The sequence below is a fragment of the Carassius auratus genome, chromosome 2 (assembly GCF_003368295.1).
Source record: "Carassius auratus strain Wakin chromosome 2, ASM336829v1, whole genome shotgun sequence".
NCBI classification, from domain to species: Eukaryota; Metazoa; Chordata; class Actinopteri; order Cypriniformes; family Cyprinidae; genus Carassius; species Carassius auratus.
Genome location: NC_039244.1, coordinates 24083364 through 24103544, shown reverse-complemented (window position 1 = coordinate 24103544; position 20181 = coordinate 24083364). Strand labels below are relative to the sequence as shown.

Below are 20181 nucleotides of genomic sequence, written 5' to 3'. Positions count from 1 at the left end.
TGAAACCCACAATGCAGGAGTGTTTGCGCTCTGTGATGTCCATCTCGCTGTTTTCTGGGTCCGAATTAAATATCAAATCATATGCAGACTATCCTGTTTCTTTGAGTTTAAATCTATATTTATTCACACCAGCTCTTGAAAACCTCAATGAGAAAAACTTGACCGAAAAAGTGCGGGGGATTAATTTCCATGATATTAAAAGTGTGTGGGGGAGGGGGGCGTCCCCGGCGTCCCCCGCATAATCTACGCCCCTGATATGTTGTGCAGCTAGATGTAATTTAGCATTAATGTAGCCTGTCTTATCAAGTGTCTGCTACAAAATTTTTTATAGTGCTTATGCATTGCAAATTTTTTGCGTTTTTCTGATGAATATATTCTATTGCACAAATGTACCTGAACCATTACAACCCATATTCACAACCCCTCAGTTGTGTTGGCTTGTACTATAAGAGGAGGAGAGATGTAAAGAGAAATAGTGGTGAAGCTTCTGCTATATCTTATGTTGACTGTTGCTATGGACGCGGAACGGACTATTTTTTTTAGCGGAAGCAATAGAATCGTTTTTATAATCAATAAACTCATTTTTAAATCAATATTTTGTGCAATGTAATAAGCGGGATCACGTATTGCGAGGCAGTTGTTATAGTGAATAACAACCCGTTCAGGCTGATTTTTCACCAGCAATGACTGCAAACTCACCTGTTGGCCGCTCATCGTGTTCAAATCGTCCCTCACGCTAGCGTTTCTTCTAATTACATGACAGTTTACTAGCATGTGTGTGGATCTGAAGGCATTTGCGTGTGGATAAGCAAGGCGAAAAATTAGTGCCAAAAGTCACGTGACAGTTTTTCGTACTTGTAGAAATTTGTTTTGTACTTGAAGCTTTTTCTTTTAATTGAAGGATTTTTTTTTTTGTACTTGAAAGATTTTAGTTTGTACTTGGAGGATATTTTTTGTCATTGAAGAAATACGTTTCTTTGTATATGTTAAACATACTTTATTTGTTTGATAGCTACGTTTTTTATTTGCAGAACAAAATGCATTAGTTTGTGAGTGATGTTTTGGATTTGCAAACCACACTGAGTGTGAAGTTTGTGAATCGTTGGGTGTAAGTAAAACACGTTTTGTGTGTGTGTGAGGTTTTGGCATGATTCTCACTCTATAGAAATCTGTCCTTTTTGCAGTGTTTCACTCATCAAATGTACAGAACAGACATCTGGAAAGAAAACCGAAGCCATACACCTTATTAGAAGTCAGTGTATCATCAGAATGAACAGCTTCATTTAAGACACTGTGGTGGAATTTTTTTTTTCATTTTAATAAAGGTTTTAGACAAAATCTTTTAAATATTTATTTTCTTGCAAGAAAAGGTGACAGTCGTACAGTCATCCAAGTTGACTGCAGAGTCAGACCAAAAAGGAAAACCCCAACTTAACATTTATAACTTCATCAAATGCAGATGCTTTGATCTCATCCACTCATAATTCCTATTCAACATATATGTCCACTTGAGGTGTTCAACTATGTCCTGCAGATGAGTTTCTAAAAATCTAATGCAAATAATTTTTTAAGTAGCCAGGGTATCTAAGAAACTAAAATAACATTTTTGTATCACAAGGGTCTAGCACACATACAAAAATAGATTTCCTGTTATCACTCAGCTCATCACAAACTCAAGCACATTGCAGCAAACTAAAGCACTCAGAAACAATCTATGATCACTCTTTAGTAGAGTGAAGAAAATAAAATTGATATTTCAGATATAAATAAATTTTATTCCACAGAGACACATCCCAAAGATGAAACGTAAGAGGTGCAGCTCTCCTTTAAACTGATTCTCAGAAAGGAAAACCAAAAAGAACAAATGGGAAAGGTTTCATCCACAAAGGAAAACACAAGAAATAGTTTTTCCTTCTTTTTGTCTTTTTTGTGTGTGGTATATAGTGGTATATATTTATTTATATAACACAATATTTACTTTTGGCCCATCATATTAAAAAGTGGGCACCTCCGTTTTATACAAATCTGTTAGCCAGTAAACAAGCTACAAAACAACAAACAATGTGATGCTATAATACCACATACATATTACACAACACTTGAAAAGAAGTCCGTTATGTTTGACACAATGCTTCAGTCAATGTGTTTCCCACTTGCAAACTTTGGTTTCCTTTAGTCAGTGACACATGATTTATGATACATGAAGTCTCATTGCCAGAAAACCATGTGACTGTTTCAGTATCACGATTCACGAAGCGCTAAAACCAACACAGCTTGATCTTATGATTATGAGTTAGTTTCCCACTCCAGTTAGTTGAGTATTATTAAAGCTCATCATTTAGCATGCAGTTCCTAATTTTCAAGTTAAAATAATCAACTAGTCTACTTTTATAGTTTTTTTTTTTTTTCTTTATAATTCATTCAACTGAAGCCCTTGATTCTTGCCTAACTGTATAAGATTACTTTATTAATACTATTTAGTGAATAACATTGTGTTTAAAGGGACAATAAGTAACTTTTTAGGTATTTTATTATCTAAAATCAATATTTTTATTCATAAATATGCCCTCAATGGTGTACAAATACCTATGCCAATGTTTAAACTAATCCTTGTAAATGAAGAATTTATTATCTTTATATACATGGGACGGGTAGGTTGACGGAGGCTTCCATGTAGTTCCGCCATCTTGCAAAACTATAATAGCAGAGAGGGACAAAAAGTACTAAGCCAACGCGTTTCCACAGCGCGTTTTCGGTCAGAGCCAGAAACGCAGGTGCAGAGCAGTGAGAGGCGCTTGAAACTGCACCGGCAAGTTTAAAAGTCTGGATTGCATTCTTGTTATGGACCATACATATGCCGCGCCACAGGAGAAGAAAACATCGTCGCCAAAACAGTCAAAAATAGAACGTAAAAGGAAACGTGACCGTAGATTACAGAAAACAAGAGTTAATGTCGGGGAAGCTTTTTCTAGGTGGAAAGAGCTAATGCTGGATAAAGATTTCAAAAGAGACGGTGAAGTGGCCAGTTTTCTTCTCGACAGGTAAGTCAGTGTTACAATCTATATTACAATATTTTTTTTTATATCTAACAATGCACATAATTCAGAAAATATAACGAATAAAGAAGACATAACTACTAATTACAATATTTCATGTTTTCCACAGTCAGTAATTCATACTGTAACATTCGTTTGTTAGTTGTCATGTTGCAGTTTGTTTGAAATAACACACCTGTTCACCTGAAGGAAAACTCGACGAAGTGCTATTAGAAGACATCCTGTCAAAGCTTTTTGGTACATATCGCCTACCATAGATGCAACGCGCATTTGAAAAAGCGAGGCGCTGGAGAGCAAACTTAGTTTGAATGCAAAATACAATTTCACCACTAGATGGGAGTAATTCCTACTCACTGTCCCTTTAATGCACAAGCACTAGCCTGGTAATACCAAACTCTGCTACTTCGCTTTGCTTTCTGTCTGGAAGGGCATAATTGACAAGCGTTTACTTTCTCGTGGCGGGCGTTTGTCTGAAGTTTAAAATCATTGGTGTACCTGTAAGCCAATCACCTAACGTTTGGTTATGACGTGTTTTATTAGCCGCCTCAGCCTCCTCGAGTTTGTATATAGTTGTGTCTTTAATTTGTTTAATAATTATTACACAAATAGTATTTTAAAATTACATTTCACAATTATTTATTTTACTCTATAATTTACTATTAATTTATTCTTAATTTTTGTCTATTCTGTATTACTCCACCCTTGATATTACATATTCTTGTAATTATTAATCTATTGTTGTTCAGTTATTTATTATGGCATTATTCATATTATACATATAATTTGTGCTATTATAAATCTATTATATCACGTATGTACCGTTGTTCTCCCTTTTCATATTATTCACTTTACTTCAAGTTGTACTACATGTACTTTTTAATATAACATATCAATTGTACTATATTCTCACTGTGCACTGTATCAGTGCATAATATTAAAATTTTCACTGGATCCATAAAGGCTTATCAGTTATATTTGTTATTGTGAGTTTATCTATAGGCTATAGAGTGCTATCAAAATAAAAATCATACTACCAGTGTGTCAGTTTTTGTCACGTTGTCTAGTCTCTGTTTCCCTGGGTGTCCACTAGTGGGCTCACTTGCCCTTAGACACTTCACCGTGCACTAGAATTCCTCTAGTCTTTTTTTTTTTTTTTTTTTTTTTTAATCACATTTGTTTTATTATTTCTTCTTTAGCATACATTACATAAAATGTATCAACAATACATCCAAAGTCAACAGAACTAATGGAAGAAAAGGAAAGATACAAAAAAAGAAAAAAAAGAGAAAGAAAAAAGAAACAAAAATACAACAAATCAAGTATTAATCATTGTACATGAAAGATCCCATCATATCTCCTCAAAAAATAAACACATTTTTTGTTATTAATTAGTCTTAGTGATTTAATTAAATATTCTACTTAACATAAGAATTCTATAAAATTAGTTTTTTTCTTAAGAATTCTTTGTTTGTGAAAATAGAACTTTGCAACAAGGATAAGAAAGTTAACAGATGATTCTAAAGATTTGTTTGGGTTTTCAAAAAAAAACAAACAACATCCTTAATGAGTAAATTACAATTCATTTTAACTTTAGAAAAACAGTAAACACTCAAATCTTTCCAGAAAAGTGATGAAACATTGCATGAGAAAAATAAATGGCAACTGTCTTCACTCTCTTTTTTACAGAAGGTACATATATCAGCTTCATCACAGAATTTAGACACAAATGCATTGCAAGGGTATATATTATGCAGAATTTTAAAGTGCACTTCTTTCACTTTATTCGGTATGCAGTACTTATATGGTAATAACCATGTTTTCCTCCAATTAATATTAGCTATTTTAGAACCCCAAAAAAACTTCCCTTTTGGAGAAATTGAGGTTTGAGATTGAGAAAGTTGACGAATAAATGTATTATTACATTCTTTACTTAAAAGCGAAACTCCTCCCAAACATAACTGTGAGAGTTGTTTTGTGCATGACTCATAGGAAAGGGAAGCTTTCATTAGACACATTAAACCAGCAGGAATCGCCTTTATAACAGAGTTAAATTCTTTAAACGGAATGGGACATTGATGGATATAAAAGCATTCATAAGATAACAAATCACCATTAGAGTTTAAAAGATCAGCAACAAAAATTTTTTTTTTATCAAACCATTTATCAAAAAAAAATAGATCTGTTCCTAATTTTAATATCCATATTATTCCATAATATGCCTTTGTGGGGGGAAGAGTTGTGGTTGTAAACCAGTTTCCAGGCTAACAATGCTTGTTGATGAAATCTAGCCAATTTAATAGGTAGCCTAATTTACCAGTAGAGTAGTTGCATTTCATCAAAAAAGAGAGGCTACCAAGCCTCTTAAATATATTAATAGGAATAAAATACCACAAAGAATCTGACCCAGGCAAACATCTTTTCATCCAATTAATTTTAAATGTATTGTTAGTATCATCAAAATTCAAGACTTCAAGACCCCCATCACTCCTTTTGTTTGTTAAACATATTTCTTCAATTTGTGAGATTTATTGCTCCAAATAAAATCAACGAAAATCTTATCTATATTTTTGGAAGTGTGATTATCTACAGCTAAAGACAGGGAAGGGTACACAAATCTGAATAATCCTTCTGTTTTGGATAAGAAAACTCTGCCTAAAATTGATAAATCTCTTTGGAGCCAATTATTAAAAATATATTTTGTTTTCATTAGCCTTTGAGAAAAATTCAGAAATTGTCTACTAATTAAATTTTTTGTTATATGAATTCCCAAATATTTAAGTTCATTTTTAAAGGTATATTTTCAATTTCATTTTCTACAGTATCAAATAAGCAAATAATTTCACATTTATTTAAATTAAGTTTGAGCCCAGAAGTGTTAGAGAAATCATTGATTATAGTTAAGACTGGAGAAACTTGCTGTTTATCCTTCAAGAATAAAGTAGTATCATCTGCTAATTGTGAAATTCGAATCTCTCTGTTAAAGATATTAGGGCCAGTAAAGATATTATTGTGCAAAATTTCTATGGATAATATTTCTACAACAAATAGAAATAAAAAAAGGACTTAAAGGGCAACCTTGACGTATTCCTCGAAGAATAGGAAAACCTTGGTGATGTACGTGAATTTAAAATTATACAGCTATCTATTTCTTTGTACAACATTTGAACAATATTTATGAACTCTGAAGGAAATCCAAAGGTCTCTAAAGAGTTAATAAGGAACTGGTGTTTTACAGTGTCAAAGGCCTTATAAAAATCGAGGAATAAGATAATAGCATCAGACTTGATTTCATCTCTATAATCAATAAGATCCAAAACAAATCAAGTATTACAACTAATATGACGACCTTTCATAAATCCAGTCTGTGTTTCATTAATAATGTGAGGTAAATGTTGTTTTAATCTCTTGGCGAATATGGAAGCAATTAATTTATAATCAAAATTAAGAAGAGTGAAAGGGCGCCAGTTATCGTCTTTGTCTGGTTTGGGGATGAGAGATATTACCCCTTGTTTCATAGTAGGAGTCACTGTACCATTGTTTATAAATTCTTGAAGCATTAAGAAAAAAGGTTGTTCTAAAAAATCCCGAAAATGTATGAAGAATTCTAAAGTTAGGCCATCAGAGCCAGGTGATTTTCCCTTTTTCATTGATTTCATTGCATCTCTAATTTCATTTAATGAAACAGGAGCCTCACAGGATAACTTAAATTCATCACTTATTTGAGGTATATAGTTCTTAATCTGTTGCAGGTATGACTTACTTCGGTTTGCCTGTAACTCAGGGGAGTACAGGTTCCTATAAAAGTTTGTAACAAAATTCTCAATTTCTTCAGGGTGTTTAGAAATTGAATTGTTAATCTGTAATGCAGAGATGCTTTTCTTTTTAAAATTCCTTTTTTCAAGTGAAAAGAAGAAGCTCGTATTTTTCTCTCCTTCCTCAATCCATTTTGCTCTGGATCTAACAAAGGCACCTTTAACTATTTCTAAATATATATGGTCTAATTCCAATTGCAAAGTTTTTAACTGGTTAATTTCTATAACAGAGAGATTCTCTTTTTTGATTAAGGTATTCATTTTAATTAGCAAGTCAGTTTCCTTATCAGCATTAACCATTTTTAAAGTTTTAGATCTTTTAATTGCTAATAATCTTGCTTTATATTTAAAATATTCCCATTTAGCACCATGAGACTCAAATTCATCATTTGAAAAAATTCCTTCAACTAATTCCTTGATTTCAACATTAAAATTTTTGTTTTTTAGCAGATTATTATTCAATTTCCAGTAGCCACGGACAGTACTTTCCCTGTGTTTAGTCTGCAAAATTATCTTAATTACTAAATGGTCAGAAAAAGGAGCATATTGGTGACTGACATCAGACACATATTGCAGTAACTGTTGAGAAATAAAAAAAAAAGCATATTCTAGATTTAGAGGACAACAAGTTATTGCTCCAAGTATATTCCTTTAAATCAGGATGATAATAGAGCCGTGCGTCTGCAATTTGAAAATAATCACACAAAGTACAGATAATAGTATTAGTGAGGCCCATTTTAGGAGGAAATCTATCAGCTGAATTATCCAATACATCATTAAAATCTCCAGCAATAATAATAAAGGCTTGTTGATATTTATTTTTCAAAGCTTCAATATTCTTCTGTAATAAGAGAATAAGAGACTTGTTGGCAGATCTTAAGTTGTGGCCATATATATTACATATTATAAAAGTAGCATTATCAAGTTTAATGACAATAATAACCCATCTTCCTTCCATCTAAATCAACGATTCAATAATGTCTCCTTTAAATTTGTTAATCAAAGTGAGAACTCCTGCGGAATGGTTAGATCCGTGACTAAAGTAGGCCTTGTCACCCCACTGTGATTTCCAAAAACGAACATCACTCTCACAGGAATGAGTTTCTTGTAACAGTATTAAGTCAGCATTGGTTCTTCTACAGTATAAGAATAAGGCTTTTCTTTTAGTGAGATCTCTCAAGCCACGAGTGTTTAATGAAATAATACTTAAAGAGTTAAACTCAAAGTCTTGCATTTGCATAAAAAAACAGAAAACAAAATAGAAAAAACAACAGGAAAGAGTAATTTGAATAACAACACTAACAAGAACAAGAAGGTTTTAAAGCTTACCGCTGTAAAACTGCGTTGACAAAGAGGTAGTTGAAGCTAACACATACCCTCTAACTTAGGCAAAGTGCAACCGTATGGGAGGGCATAACTTACTTCTTATGAAGGAACCACAACAGAGTATTAAACTTACACGTTGCTCCGTTTAACGGGCTGCAATTAGAGGCTGTTTGTCTATGCACAGTCCAGGAGTCATGTTCGACCGCAGATGCTCCATTAAGGTAATCATTTAAGGGAAATTACTAAAATAAAAATAAATAAAAAATTGTCTTAACACAAAAATTTCTGCATTGACATTTGGGAAATAAGCCAAAAAAACATAACCATACATGGTAGACTTAAAAACAGCTACGGCTGTACTAAGCGATAGTATATGCTTATATAAACACCAGAAGTTCATGGGGCACTAACTTTGTTTTGAGATAAATGCCTTTTATTCACGATGTCTTGGATAAGTAGGCTACTTCATTACCCAGAATCGTGAACAATCACACAATCCCACAGTGATGCATCTGATTGGTGGAGCTCGTGTAACCGTCTGGTTAAACCCCGCGAAGACTGAAGATCATTAATAAAAAAATAAAATAAAATAAAAAACTGTGTTGCGTTTTTGTACGGTAGAGTTATCAGTGCAGTCATGATCTCCATGGCTGCCATGAGAAAATTAACTGGAGGAAACTGGAGGATTCCCCATCGTCTTCTCGTCTTCAGAGTTCCTTTCCTGTTCCCTCCTTTGTTTATTTGTTTTGTTTATTTTTTGGACTGTCTGTTTGGCTTGACCTCTGCTTGTTTGACCAAGAATTGGATTACCCTGTCTTGATTAATACATACCAGCCATTGGATCTCTACTCTCTCCTGTGTCTCTCTGGTGCGCGAATCGTCACAGTTTTTGATTTGTATTTACTGGTTGTATTCAATTTTCTCAATGATGGTAAATTATTAGTGTTTAATATGTATTATATAAATTTTCCCCATTATTCCAAAGGGAATGAACGGTGTTCTGACCTGAGAAACAAGAAAAAAATAAAATAAAGAAAAATGTTGGGGTTGAACACAGAGAAAGAAATAAACTACAACATTTCATTTAAAGTACATATTACATTGCATGCATATGTCTCAGTTATACTACATTAAGATTAGAATTGTAAACCGAAAAAAAATCAAGTGAGACAAGTTTGAGCTTTCACAATTTTAATTGAAGTTCACAAAATTAATAATTTTCCAAAGTTTATTGTCAAATGGAGTTTGAAAGGCTGCGCGTTCGATTTTCCACATACACAGAGCTGCTTCAGCAGGCAAAAACGCACACAATCATTAAAATGTGAAATTAAAATGTGCAGTTATGGTGAGTTACCTCGTAAACACAGTCTTAAACCAGTCCAAAATTATTGTGGATCAGGTTTGAAAGAGATAGCGCTGCTTTTAAAGTGAAGCCTGATAAAGTCTGTCATTGATGTAAATCAAAGAACAAAAAAAGAAAAGAAAAATCACTCCACTGCTCTATAGTCGCTAATTAACTTTTGTAGTTTGAATAAAGATTAATTTATATTCATTTTATAGTTTATACATAAAAAATGTAGTTTATGTGAAGACTGTTTTTAAGTTCACTTAGATTTAGAGTTGTCATTTTTCAGAGCCTATTAAGTGTTAAAAAATAATGGCTTTCAGTTATACTGTAATGTTGAAAGGCTATAATTATTGGCTAAAATTGAGAGAAAATGAATGTAAGAGATATCAGTAACATTACTGGTATACTGATACTGGCCTTCATTAACATTAGGCTACTTGGAAAAAAGATAACATTAAACCGTATTTATAATATACCGTCTTTGTTATTTGCTCATTCATTTGGAGGTTCAATGTGAAATTATGATAACATAAATATATTAATATGCAATTAATCACAATTAATTGTATAAAAAATGTGTGATTGATTAGTTATTTTTTTAATAGATTTATAGCACTAAGGTTAACTTTTCAAATATGTTATTCTTGGTATAATATTTGTTTAATTTACAGATGAATATGCCTTTAAGTTTAATAAAGCCTAATAAATGCCTAATAAATACAACCTGTCCTCCAACCAATACCCTCGTATAGGTTGTTTGTCCAAATCTCTGAAATACGACCCATCAGAGCGTATACTAGAATTGCGCCCCTATGGGAAAAAGGTCGTTTTCATATTAATGTTTTGTACTCTTTTATTTGCACTCTGATTTGCGTTTCGTGTAGCTCAGTTGGTACATTATTGCGTTATATACCTTGATTTGTAATCATGCAATCATGGGTTCGATCCAAGGGAACGGACATGAACGAAAATGTATCTGCTCAATAAATCATAATTTAGCATGATTTCTGTGAGGGTTAGGTTTAGGGGTGGGGTTAGGTGTGTTCATTCGAACAAATAAGCCACCTAGTAAAATATGTAAGAAATACTGTGAGATCGGTGTAAAAAGCCCACACATTGCACTTTAATAAATGTGCGTTTTGATTGGTAATGACATTATACGTCATTTCATGATGACAGACCCAATGCGATACTGCCATTATTTTTTGCCTTAACCTTAAAACATAAATATAGGTCGAAATAAGGTGCTTGCACAAACCTATATGGTCGTTTTTTGTTGGAGGACAGGCTCAATAGAAATATATGGAACTATGTATTTTTACTAAACAATCTTAATATTGGATTCATTTTCTGGCATTCATCAATAATAAAAGATAATGTCTTCATCCTCAGGGTCGTCATCATTAGTGTCTTCTGTCTCAATGTTGTCTATTGTGAACCGTCTTGTGAGAGAGTCCCTGAAAAAGCTGACTTTCACTTTCTGATCACAGGCTGATGATGATCTGGATGTGTCCATCATGACTGCAGTGCACCCATTCATGGCTTTACTGCGCTTCATCCTTCAAAGAGATTGAACATCAATTATTAAACCATTAATGGAGCAATAGGTGATAATAAAACTAGAAATAAAAAATGGTTAAGTAGTATTATAGAACAGACCCTGTGATAATTATCCTGCAATCTGTATCCATCTGAGAGCTCTGCAGAATCCTCTCTACCTCCTCCAACAACAAGCCACCACTTTCTATGCAGTCAAATCTGAAAAATTTACATTTCAATAACATTCTTTCAATTTTTTATTAAATTCTAAATAACACAAAAAGTGCATTCAAGGACAAACAGCAATTTCTTTTAAACATCCTGATACCTGATCTCCTGAAGACTGGGACAGACTTCAGTTAAGAACAGACACTTCTTCATCCAGTTCTCCGTTAGACTGCTGATCTTGAGTCTGACCTTCTGCAGACCAGAAACGGAGAGCAAAGTGGACATCAAATCGCCCACAAGCTCTTCATGCTCTTCACATCTAGATTATGGGAATAATAATTAAACTTGAGGAATATATACAGTGCATATTTTAAGTGTTTAACTAGAAGCAAACAATTAATTTTCAGGTAAATAATGAAATGGCCGAATCCTTACCCATCTTCTAAACCTTTAAGGATGTCAAGAGTTTCAAAGAGTTCCTGTCCGTCCAGTTTAGATATCTCTGAACATGGCGATATGAATGAAATGAATGATGGAGATGTTTCAATCATGCTATCACTGGCCAACTGAATGTCGACTGTCAAGCTTGAAATAAAAGACAACTAGATAAGTCCCAAGTTAATTTTTCTATGGTTATATTAGAAATCTTTGTCATTTCTTTACAACCAGTACCGTCAGGGATAAACTTACGTGGAGTCTGTGTTTCTGGTGATGTTGAGAGAGGAACACACACTGAGCTCACTGTGTGTATTACTGTACTCCACCTGCAAACTGACAGGTTGATATTTAAAAAATGTACTTAAATGTACTTTGCTATCTGATCATTGCCTGCTTTAAGTTGATCTTCCAGTATAAGAGAATAAAATGATGATGACGACGATGATGATGTTGTTATGTTAAAATATAATGAATATATACCAGATGTTATGGAGACTGGGAGCTGTGTGACACATGGAGAAGATCTTCACAGCCAAGTTCTCGGTCAGTCTTTCGGTGGTCAGTCGCACCTCGTTCACAGCAGACATCGAGTGCAGGGACAACAGCAGAGCATCCACACTCTCCTCAAATGTAGGACTTCTGTTATTGCATGGAAAATGATTAACAAAATTATTATTTAACATTCAGTTTCATGGTAAATACCAAAATATCCAGTGATTCTTTTTACATTATAGAGATCCCTTTGCATTGGATATATGCTTTTAGAAAGTTTTTCCAGTCACTGCTAGTTTTTTCTGAGTTTTCAGACAGGATGAGCTCTATCTCTGAGAACAGCGACTTTGTCCTGGGACTGGAGCTGGTGCACTTCAAAGACACCCTGAAATACAAACAGAAATTGAGCTGGCCAGCAAAACCATACACAAAGATTCATAAAACAGTGAAATAAAATGTTCCTATTTGCTACACAAATGTTTTTTGATTACTGTAAGCAATGTACTGCCTTCTGGACCACTCCTAACTGATCTTATTTGTTCTAAATAGACTCATCTCATAAAATAACATTCTGTTGAACAGTTTATGTTACCTGCATTGCCCTGATAATCTCCTCCACATCCTGATATCTGAGCAGACAACACGCTCCACGCTGTCCAGTTCATAAGAATCACTCTGGCTGAAAAACACATAGCCTCTAATAAGTTTCTCAGCAGACAGTATGGTGTTGTAAGGGAAGTAATGATTTGAACAGTAGATGATTCTCACTTGATTTCATCGCTGCAGTCACTGAGAGGAGGGGATATGCCATCTTCATCACTGTCATCTGATATCTCTCCTGCAGACCGAGCCCTGTGTTTAAATTTTTTTGTAAATGTATGTTCATACTCGAAAACTACAAATCCATTAGGCATGTTTGTTAATGACCGGTTATTAATTAAAAGTTATATTATGGTGTATTTTGTTACACATTAATAATTGTATTGCTTAATAACATCACTAGATGAAGCTGGATGACGAGTAATGAGATTGAGTTAGTTCTTCAGCTCTCTCTCTCTCTCTCTCTCTCTCTTTAACTTTCTCTCTGTATGCTCTAATTAAAATGTGTTCTTTAATAAAGCTTTAGTTAGTCTTCATTGATACAGCTCATCTAGAAAACAGGTATCACTACTGCCTTACCAGAAGAATTCATTCCTGCAGTCCTTCTTGATGTTAGCCTTACTTATCTCAGGCCGCTTGACTGTCACAAAACTAAGTCACAAAAATAATAATATGAGATTTTGCCATCATGAAATTAAATTCACAAATGGTTCATTGTGCATATACTATTCACTGAGAGGCTGCAAACACCCAGTTATGTGTACTGTGTAAATAAAAGTAAAGTAAATTCTCACTTTAATGTAGTCAGACTGGTGTTTGTCTGAATGAGGTCCAGGACTCTGGATGCTCCATCCACAGTCATGAATCTGAAGAAAAGATCCAATTCTTTAAGACCAGAGACCGAGTGCAGGACAGAGATCAGCTCACTCACACTCTCATCATATTCTAAAGAACTGTAAAAAAACAACAACAAAAAAACACAGAAACAGATTTTTTTAAATAATTTTGAACTAAAACATTGCCTATTTATCGGTCATTCTCACCATTTAACAATCAGATATAAAAACACTCTCTTTGGTGAAAACATTGACTTACAACTCAGTCAGGTCTTTTAGCTGGTTGTAGGCCTGAAAGAATCTCCTCCAGTCAGCATTTGCATTCTCAGAGTCATCTGTTAAAGTGATGCTTATGCAGGGAAGCACTTTGTGCTCTGGAGGTTTAAACAGGTTGATATCAGAGAAGTCATCTATATATTTCAGATGATTACAGCCAACAGAGAGCCTGCAAAACAACAGAGGACAACCGCTACTAAAAACATTAAAAGTAAGAGAAGAGTTTAAGAAATTGTATTTTCTCTGAATTTCCAGACTTGTCAGAAAGCTAGTGATTGTAGGGTATCAGCAAATCAAACATTCGATCAAGGCCATGATTGAAACACGAAAAGCTGAATTCCAAAGAAAGGCCCAAAGACAGCGGGACGTTCGTAAATCAGTTTCTAGCACCAGCCAGTCTGAAGCAAGCCTAAGTAACCAACTCTTTAACAGAACAGCCTTCAACATTAACGCAAAAGAACACATTGATCACAACAACTCAGGATGGAGATAATCAATTTTGAGGCAAGTAATCAAGATTGATGGTCAAAAAAATGCACAGCATGACCATCACATGTAAATCCATGATAGCAATCATGATCACAAGCTCTTTGGATTGACTTCCCCCACCTATGTATTGGCATAGAAACATTGCAACACACCGACTTATAATTGGCAAAGGCACCATTTGAGTCCAAAAATCCACTTTAAACACTCAAATTTTTATTTTAGTCATCACTTTTTTTTTTTTTTTTTTAGCTTTTCAGTCATGCTTTTTTTTTGTCATAGCTTTTAGCTTTGATTTTTTTCACTCTTTGTGTGTGCTCTGGCTTACACGCCAGCTGCTCCTCCAAAACCATGAGGAGAAATGCCACCTAGTCTGAACTTCCAGCCAATCAGCAACCTCTGGAAACCCCTTTCGGCAACCAGACAATGAAGGGAACCCCTAACAAACAGGCAACGCAAGTACCTCCAGATTCTAGCTGAACTGGTGAATTTAATAAACTTTTAACCTAATAAGTGATTGATGGTTGATCATGTTTATACAATTTCACATATTCCTATAAATTTGGGATTTCACATTTTCATTCTCTTATACTCATTCTTTTCTTACTTTCTCTCTTCCTGCATCGTATATGAATGTGTGAGTGCATGAATGTTTACTAATATTTATATGTTAATTTGAATAAACATTTATGTAACCTATTCCAGTTTAATATTTTATCTGGTCTTCCAGATACAACTTTCAGTGTTGTACTATAAAATGTCCATGTAACTGTACTTATTCATCATCATGAAAATGAGAATGATGCCATAGAACATTTCGGATGGAAATATATGCTTGCTTTACTGAAGATATGTGCCACAATATACAAAGTAGTACTACAACCACTATACTAACAGCACTACCTTTGTGACTGTGATGATCTTGCTGCATAATGACAATAACATAAGATTAGTGATAATGGAAAAGCACAGTAATATGGACATTTTTATAGTACAACACTTAAGTTGTATCTGGAAGACCAGATAAAATATTAAATTGGAATAGGCTTAATAAATGTTTATTCAAAATATATTAATATTAGTAAAAATTCACTTGGAAGTCACGGCTTGTTCATGTTGTGGGTCAAAGACAGAGAAACTGCACACGCAAGGCAGGAGGAGAATTACCAAGACATTCACTAAGCCAAACGTAATGTCAAATACAAAGTCAATATCCAAACCTCATGGTTATCCCAAAGCCAGCCAAAAGTAAAGAAAAGATTACAGGTTTGTCTCTATGGGGATATAGCGAGGTCAATAGCATAGGTCAGGACGTTAGTACGCAATTATTAAAAAATTATTCAGTAAAATAAGATGAAAATCACCACAGTGGTACCTTGGGAGATGTGGTGGAGTTTACAGAAAACAATTTTATTAAAATGTTTAATGAATTTTCAAATATGAATAAATAGTGAAAAAGATAGCATGTTTCATGATTTTGGCATGCAATTATTTAAGAATAGTACAGTAAAATTATATGTAAATGACCACAGAGTTTCATTTACACAGAGTTTCCAAATTTGACTATGAGTGAAAAAGATAAACATTTTTCATGATTTTGGCATGCAATTATTAAAGAATGATACAGTAAAATGATATGAAAATGACCACAGTGGTACTTGGAGACATGTACAAAAAGAGTCTGGTGGAGTTTGCAGAAAACAGTTTGATTTTTTAATTAATTTTCAAAATTTGACTATAGAGTGAAACTTTTACTATTTTTCATGATTTCGGCATGCAATTATTAAAGAATGATATAGTAAAATAATATGAAAATCACCACAGTGGTAAGTATGGACATGTAGAACAAGAGTGTAGTGGAGATTTCAGACAATAATTTTGTAAGATTTTCTTTATTTTGGCATGCAATTATTTAATAATAAACAGTGAAATGGCATGAAAACAGTTTATTTTAATCATTTTTTATATTTTTCCCCCTCACTTTATGTTGATTTTCTCTGCAAAAACAGAATACACCGTACAATAGCAGGTATAGATTGAATGATAAAATGTACTTATAACACTTAAAACATGATTTAAAAAAAATAAAAAAAATCTATGGATCCAACTTATATAGAATAATGTTAACTGTAAGAAGAAAGGCAGTTGTAGAAAACATAATCCAAATGATGCATTAATTTAGCATCATTCCTCATAAAAAAGGAAAAAGTATAATTTGAACTCAAAAATACGTAAATATAAAAAGAATAATTATAGTAAAATAAATGGTGAAAACATAAATAGAAGGACGTGAATATAAATATGAATACGAATATAAATATATATGACAACCGAATGAGGATTTACTAAATAAGAAGACTGTAGCGTCTTGTACAGCTTGCTCCGTAATCTACCACGCACCGCTGAGAAGATGCGCAATAACCTTGAAGCGCAGATAGTGTGACCGCAGTGCTTTACCTTTGAACTAGCAAAATCTAACAGGGTAGGACAAATCGACAGAACACCAGACTGCGCTGATGTCTTTTCCCAGATATAGCCTAGTTGTCCATTAATTATTTTGATCATTTGTATTAAGCCGCAAACAGGAGGTGATAGCGAGATTGGGAGCGAGCGCAGATGCGGGGATGGTGCAAACTGCAAACTGTATTCATCATAAAATTCTTTTTTTTTTATTATATACGTAGATGTACCCTATGCAAACTGTGTATGGGGACCGGCGGTACTATCTTACCTCACTCCATCATCTCTCATTATACCCAGACTCTCCACATCACTAACAAGAGACATACTGGTTTTCAATCTACCAAAAGAGAATTTATATAGTTTAGTTTTTAGTACAGAAAGCATATACATCCATTTCCATACAAATGCATTGCGACAGTACCATGGTATATATCATGGTACTGTCGCAATGCATTTGTATGGAAATGGATACAAATAATAATATAATATGGTATTTGCATCATTGTACATCTTTGAACATTTTGTTATTCTTACTGCAAGTGAAGTAAGCTAGAACAAGACAGAAAGAGGGCGAACAGACCAGCCGCCCAGCTCTCAATCAGGTTGTTTAGCCAAACTTTTACTTCCTTCAGACCGGGAACAGAGTGAAGGAATAGCAGCAGAGAATCCATATGCTCATCCAAATCTGGGCATCTAGCGAAAAGAATCCATGTATTAGAAGAATTATTAGATTCTCCCCTGGCCACTGTACCAAATCATGCATTCTTGTATTCATCACCCTGTTTGAAGTAAACTGATATCGATGCTATTGGAAATTATGACTTAATGTTATACATTTTTAACTTTGAAACAATACTATAACTGAAGTCAGTTTAATTCATTAAACTCACTGTTCTGTCAACTGAATGAGTTGGTAAAGCCTTTTGAAAAGAACCTCCCAACTGGCACTAGATCCTTTAAGAGGAGGGAAACTGAGAATGAGCTTCACCAGTGCCGGTTTGTCCAGTCGATGTGGATGTACCGACTCTCCATTGCTACCAGATCTGGAAAAATTCATATTCAATAAAGTAAATGTACACACATTAGGATTTAAAATGGTTATGAATTTACATTTCTTTGTCTTTGAATTTAAAATAAATAATTAAAAAGAACATAGGATATTTTATGCATGTGTTCTAACGCTATATCGATAAGCCCATCTGTCCATTGCAAGAATCAATGATGGATTTTTCTCTTCACTGTCGTGCATCTTGAACCTGCAATAGATTTTACCAAACAGTTAGTTAACACAACCACCAAAAAATTAAGTCAAAGGAAAAGAAACAATGACTTACTCTTCAAATGGCTTTCTAGAGGACCGAAAATGTTGAACAAACCCTTTTCCTCATCACTAATCATGAGATTGCTCAAATGAAACCTAAAAGATCAAAATGTGTTACAAAACAAATAATAGTCTGATTTAGTGAACTTAATTTAAATAGTAAATTTTACAGCCAAAGAAATTAACATGTAAATCAGCTGTACATTTCAGTTTTTTATGGCTCAGTGGTAGAGCATTGCTTAAGCAGCGCCAAAATGTTGTGGTTCAAGTTCCCATGGAACACACATACTGTACACACAAATGTATAGTCTGAATGCACTGTAAGTCTCTCTGGATAAAAGCATCTGCTAAATGCCTAAGTGAAAAAACTGCTGACTACTCTTGTCTAACTCAGGTTCGGATTCATAGAACGGCTACAGGGTGTCCGGTCAGAACATTAGGTCTCACACCAGGAATGTACTTTCAGGGTGATTTATTGTGCAAAGATGCGTGTGATTGATTAGTTGCACGCACACATATATCCACACAATCCTTAAACGGGCCACTTCTAACTAATTTAACTATGAAACATTGACTATGAACACATCTACACATCCAGCCTCTATACTGTCTTGGTTTCTCACTCCGTGGAAAGATTTGGAACAGTCCAAATCACGAACACAGGCGGGAGGGTTCGGAAGAGTTCACTTTTCAAGGGGTGGCCTTTCTTACAGCCGCCTTACTATATATTGGAATGTCATTCAGTCAAAGGAGATTATCTTGGTCACTGGCCTTAGGTAAGTTCTGATTGGCAATTCCAGTGCAGGCCAAGTGTTGATTCTGAGCTTTCTTGGTGGCCTTCGCTGAGCCAGAGGATGCTACTCTTTTTATGTCTCTCCAGATGTATCTAGGCAGAGGTTTATCTTGTGGCAAGAGGCATACCTGATGGAACATACCGCGGATGTCACTACTGATGGCAACAGAGTGCTCCCGGAAATGCAGAAGGACTGCCAGGAGAGATGGACCAAGTGTTGGACCAGGTAACAGTAGCTCGTTCAGGTTGTGCCCTTGATATGTTCTTACTGCTGGCTGGCCCACCAGGGGGCCCCAGTCGGACTGGTTCTATGGGTGTGAGGAGGTGAGGGCAATCAGAGCCAATGAGAATAACAGATGTACCATGTCAAGTTGTTGTAGAGGTAACCCTGCAAGATGCTTAAATTTCTGTTGCAGGACACTAAATGGGTTATGTTCTGCCAGACGAGTTGCTTTTGGCTGTGAAGGCATTACGGATTCTTTGTAAGCTTTGCTGGGGTTAACAGTTTGGGACACAGTGAAAGTCACTGCCGCCCCGTCAATGATCTGGGTATCCTGTCTCACTGTACGAAGTACAAGGTCCTCTGGCTCCCCCACAAGTCTTAATTTCTGCACTGCATCATGCAGAATGATGGTCCGCTCTGATCCATCATCTAATATGGCGTAAGCCTCCATTGCCACATTGCCATTCTTGATCAGAACCTTGGTCACTTTGAGAAGTACTTTAATTCCGGAGGTTGGTCGGTCAACATATAAAACTGCACTGGAAGGAGCTGCACTTGACTGAGATGGCTTGACCTGGTCATTGACATCATGTAGTTCCATAAGGTGCTTCTTGTTGCAGGTTGGGCAGAAAGTCTTTAGTGTGCAGTTAGCTGCTTGATGTCCACGACCACAACGCCAGCATCGGTTCTTTGTCTTTATCCAGTCTATCTTCAGGTCTTTGCTAAGAAGCTTGAAGTTGTCACAGCCATTCAGATAGTGTTTATTATTGGCCACAGTATGGACAATAAGCTCTCACCTTCTCTTCTCTGACTGAAACTGGTTTAGACGTGGCTGACGACATTGATGTGGAATGTGACTTGTCGGTACCAAGTAGAATGGTAGTTGGTCTGCGAAGTTGCTTAGACTCTCTTCTCACCTCTCTGCCACGCACTGAAGATTCCTGCCTTGTATAACAAGTGTACTGGCTATTGTCTTCCTGTACTTGAAGCTCATATTCCAACCA

General features: G+C 34.9%; 1 protein-coding gene across 1 annotated transcript; it reads right to left on the bottom strand.

Annotated features, from left to right (window-relative positions):
- Window positions 1-9377: 9377 nt before the first annotated feature.
- Window positions 9378-17897, bottom strand: LOC113041150 (uncharacterized). Its single transcript, XM_026199522.1, has 15 exons — window positions 17731-17897; window positions 17375-17533; window positions 17109-17177; window positions 13875-14060; window positions 13574-13732; window positions 13359-13430; window positions 12948-13031; window positions 12772-12858; window positions 12415-12564; window positions 12168-12326; window positions 11940-12020; window positions 11685-11834; window positions 11410-11568; window positions 11202-11300; window positions 9378-11101 (listed from the first exon to the last, which is right to left on the bottom strand). Exons 1-15 carry the CDS (start codon window positions 17895-17897, stop codon window positions 10903-10905), a joined length of 1980 nt encoding a protein of 659 aa, XP_026055307.1. The 3' UTR covers window positions 9378-10902.
- Window positions 17898-20181: the final 2284 nt, after the last annotated feature.

Coding starts and splice junctions, on each gene's coding strand:
- LOC113041150 (XM_026199522.1), bottom strand. CDS start 17,897: ATGAATTTTTCCAGATCTGGTAGCAATGGAGAGTCGGTACATCCACAT. Junction 12,327..12,414: donor TGCAAAGGGATCTCTATAAT/GTAAAAAGAATC, acceptor ATGCAATAACAG/AAGTCCTACATTTGAGGAGA. Junction 11,835..11,939: donor ACCAGAAACACAGACTCCAC/GTAAGTTTATCC, acceptor TTTTATTTCAAG/CTTGACAGTCGACATTCAGT.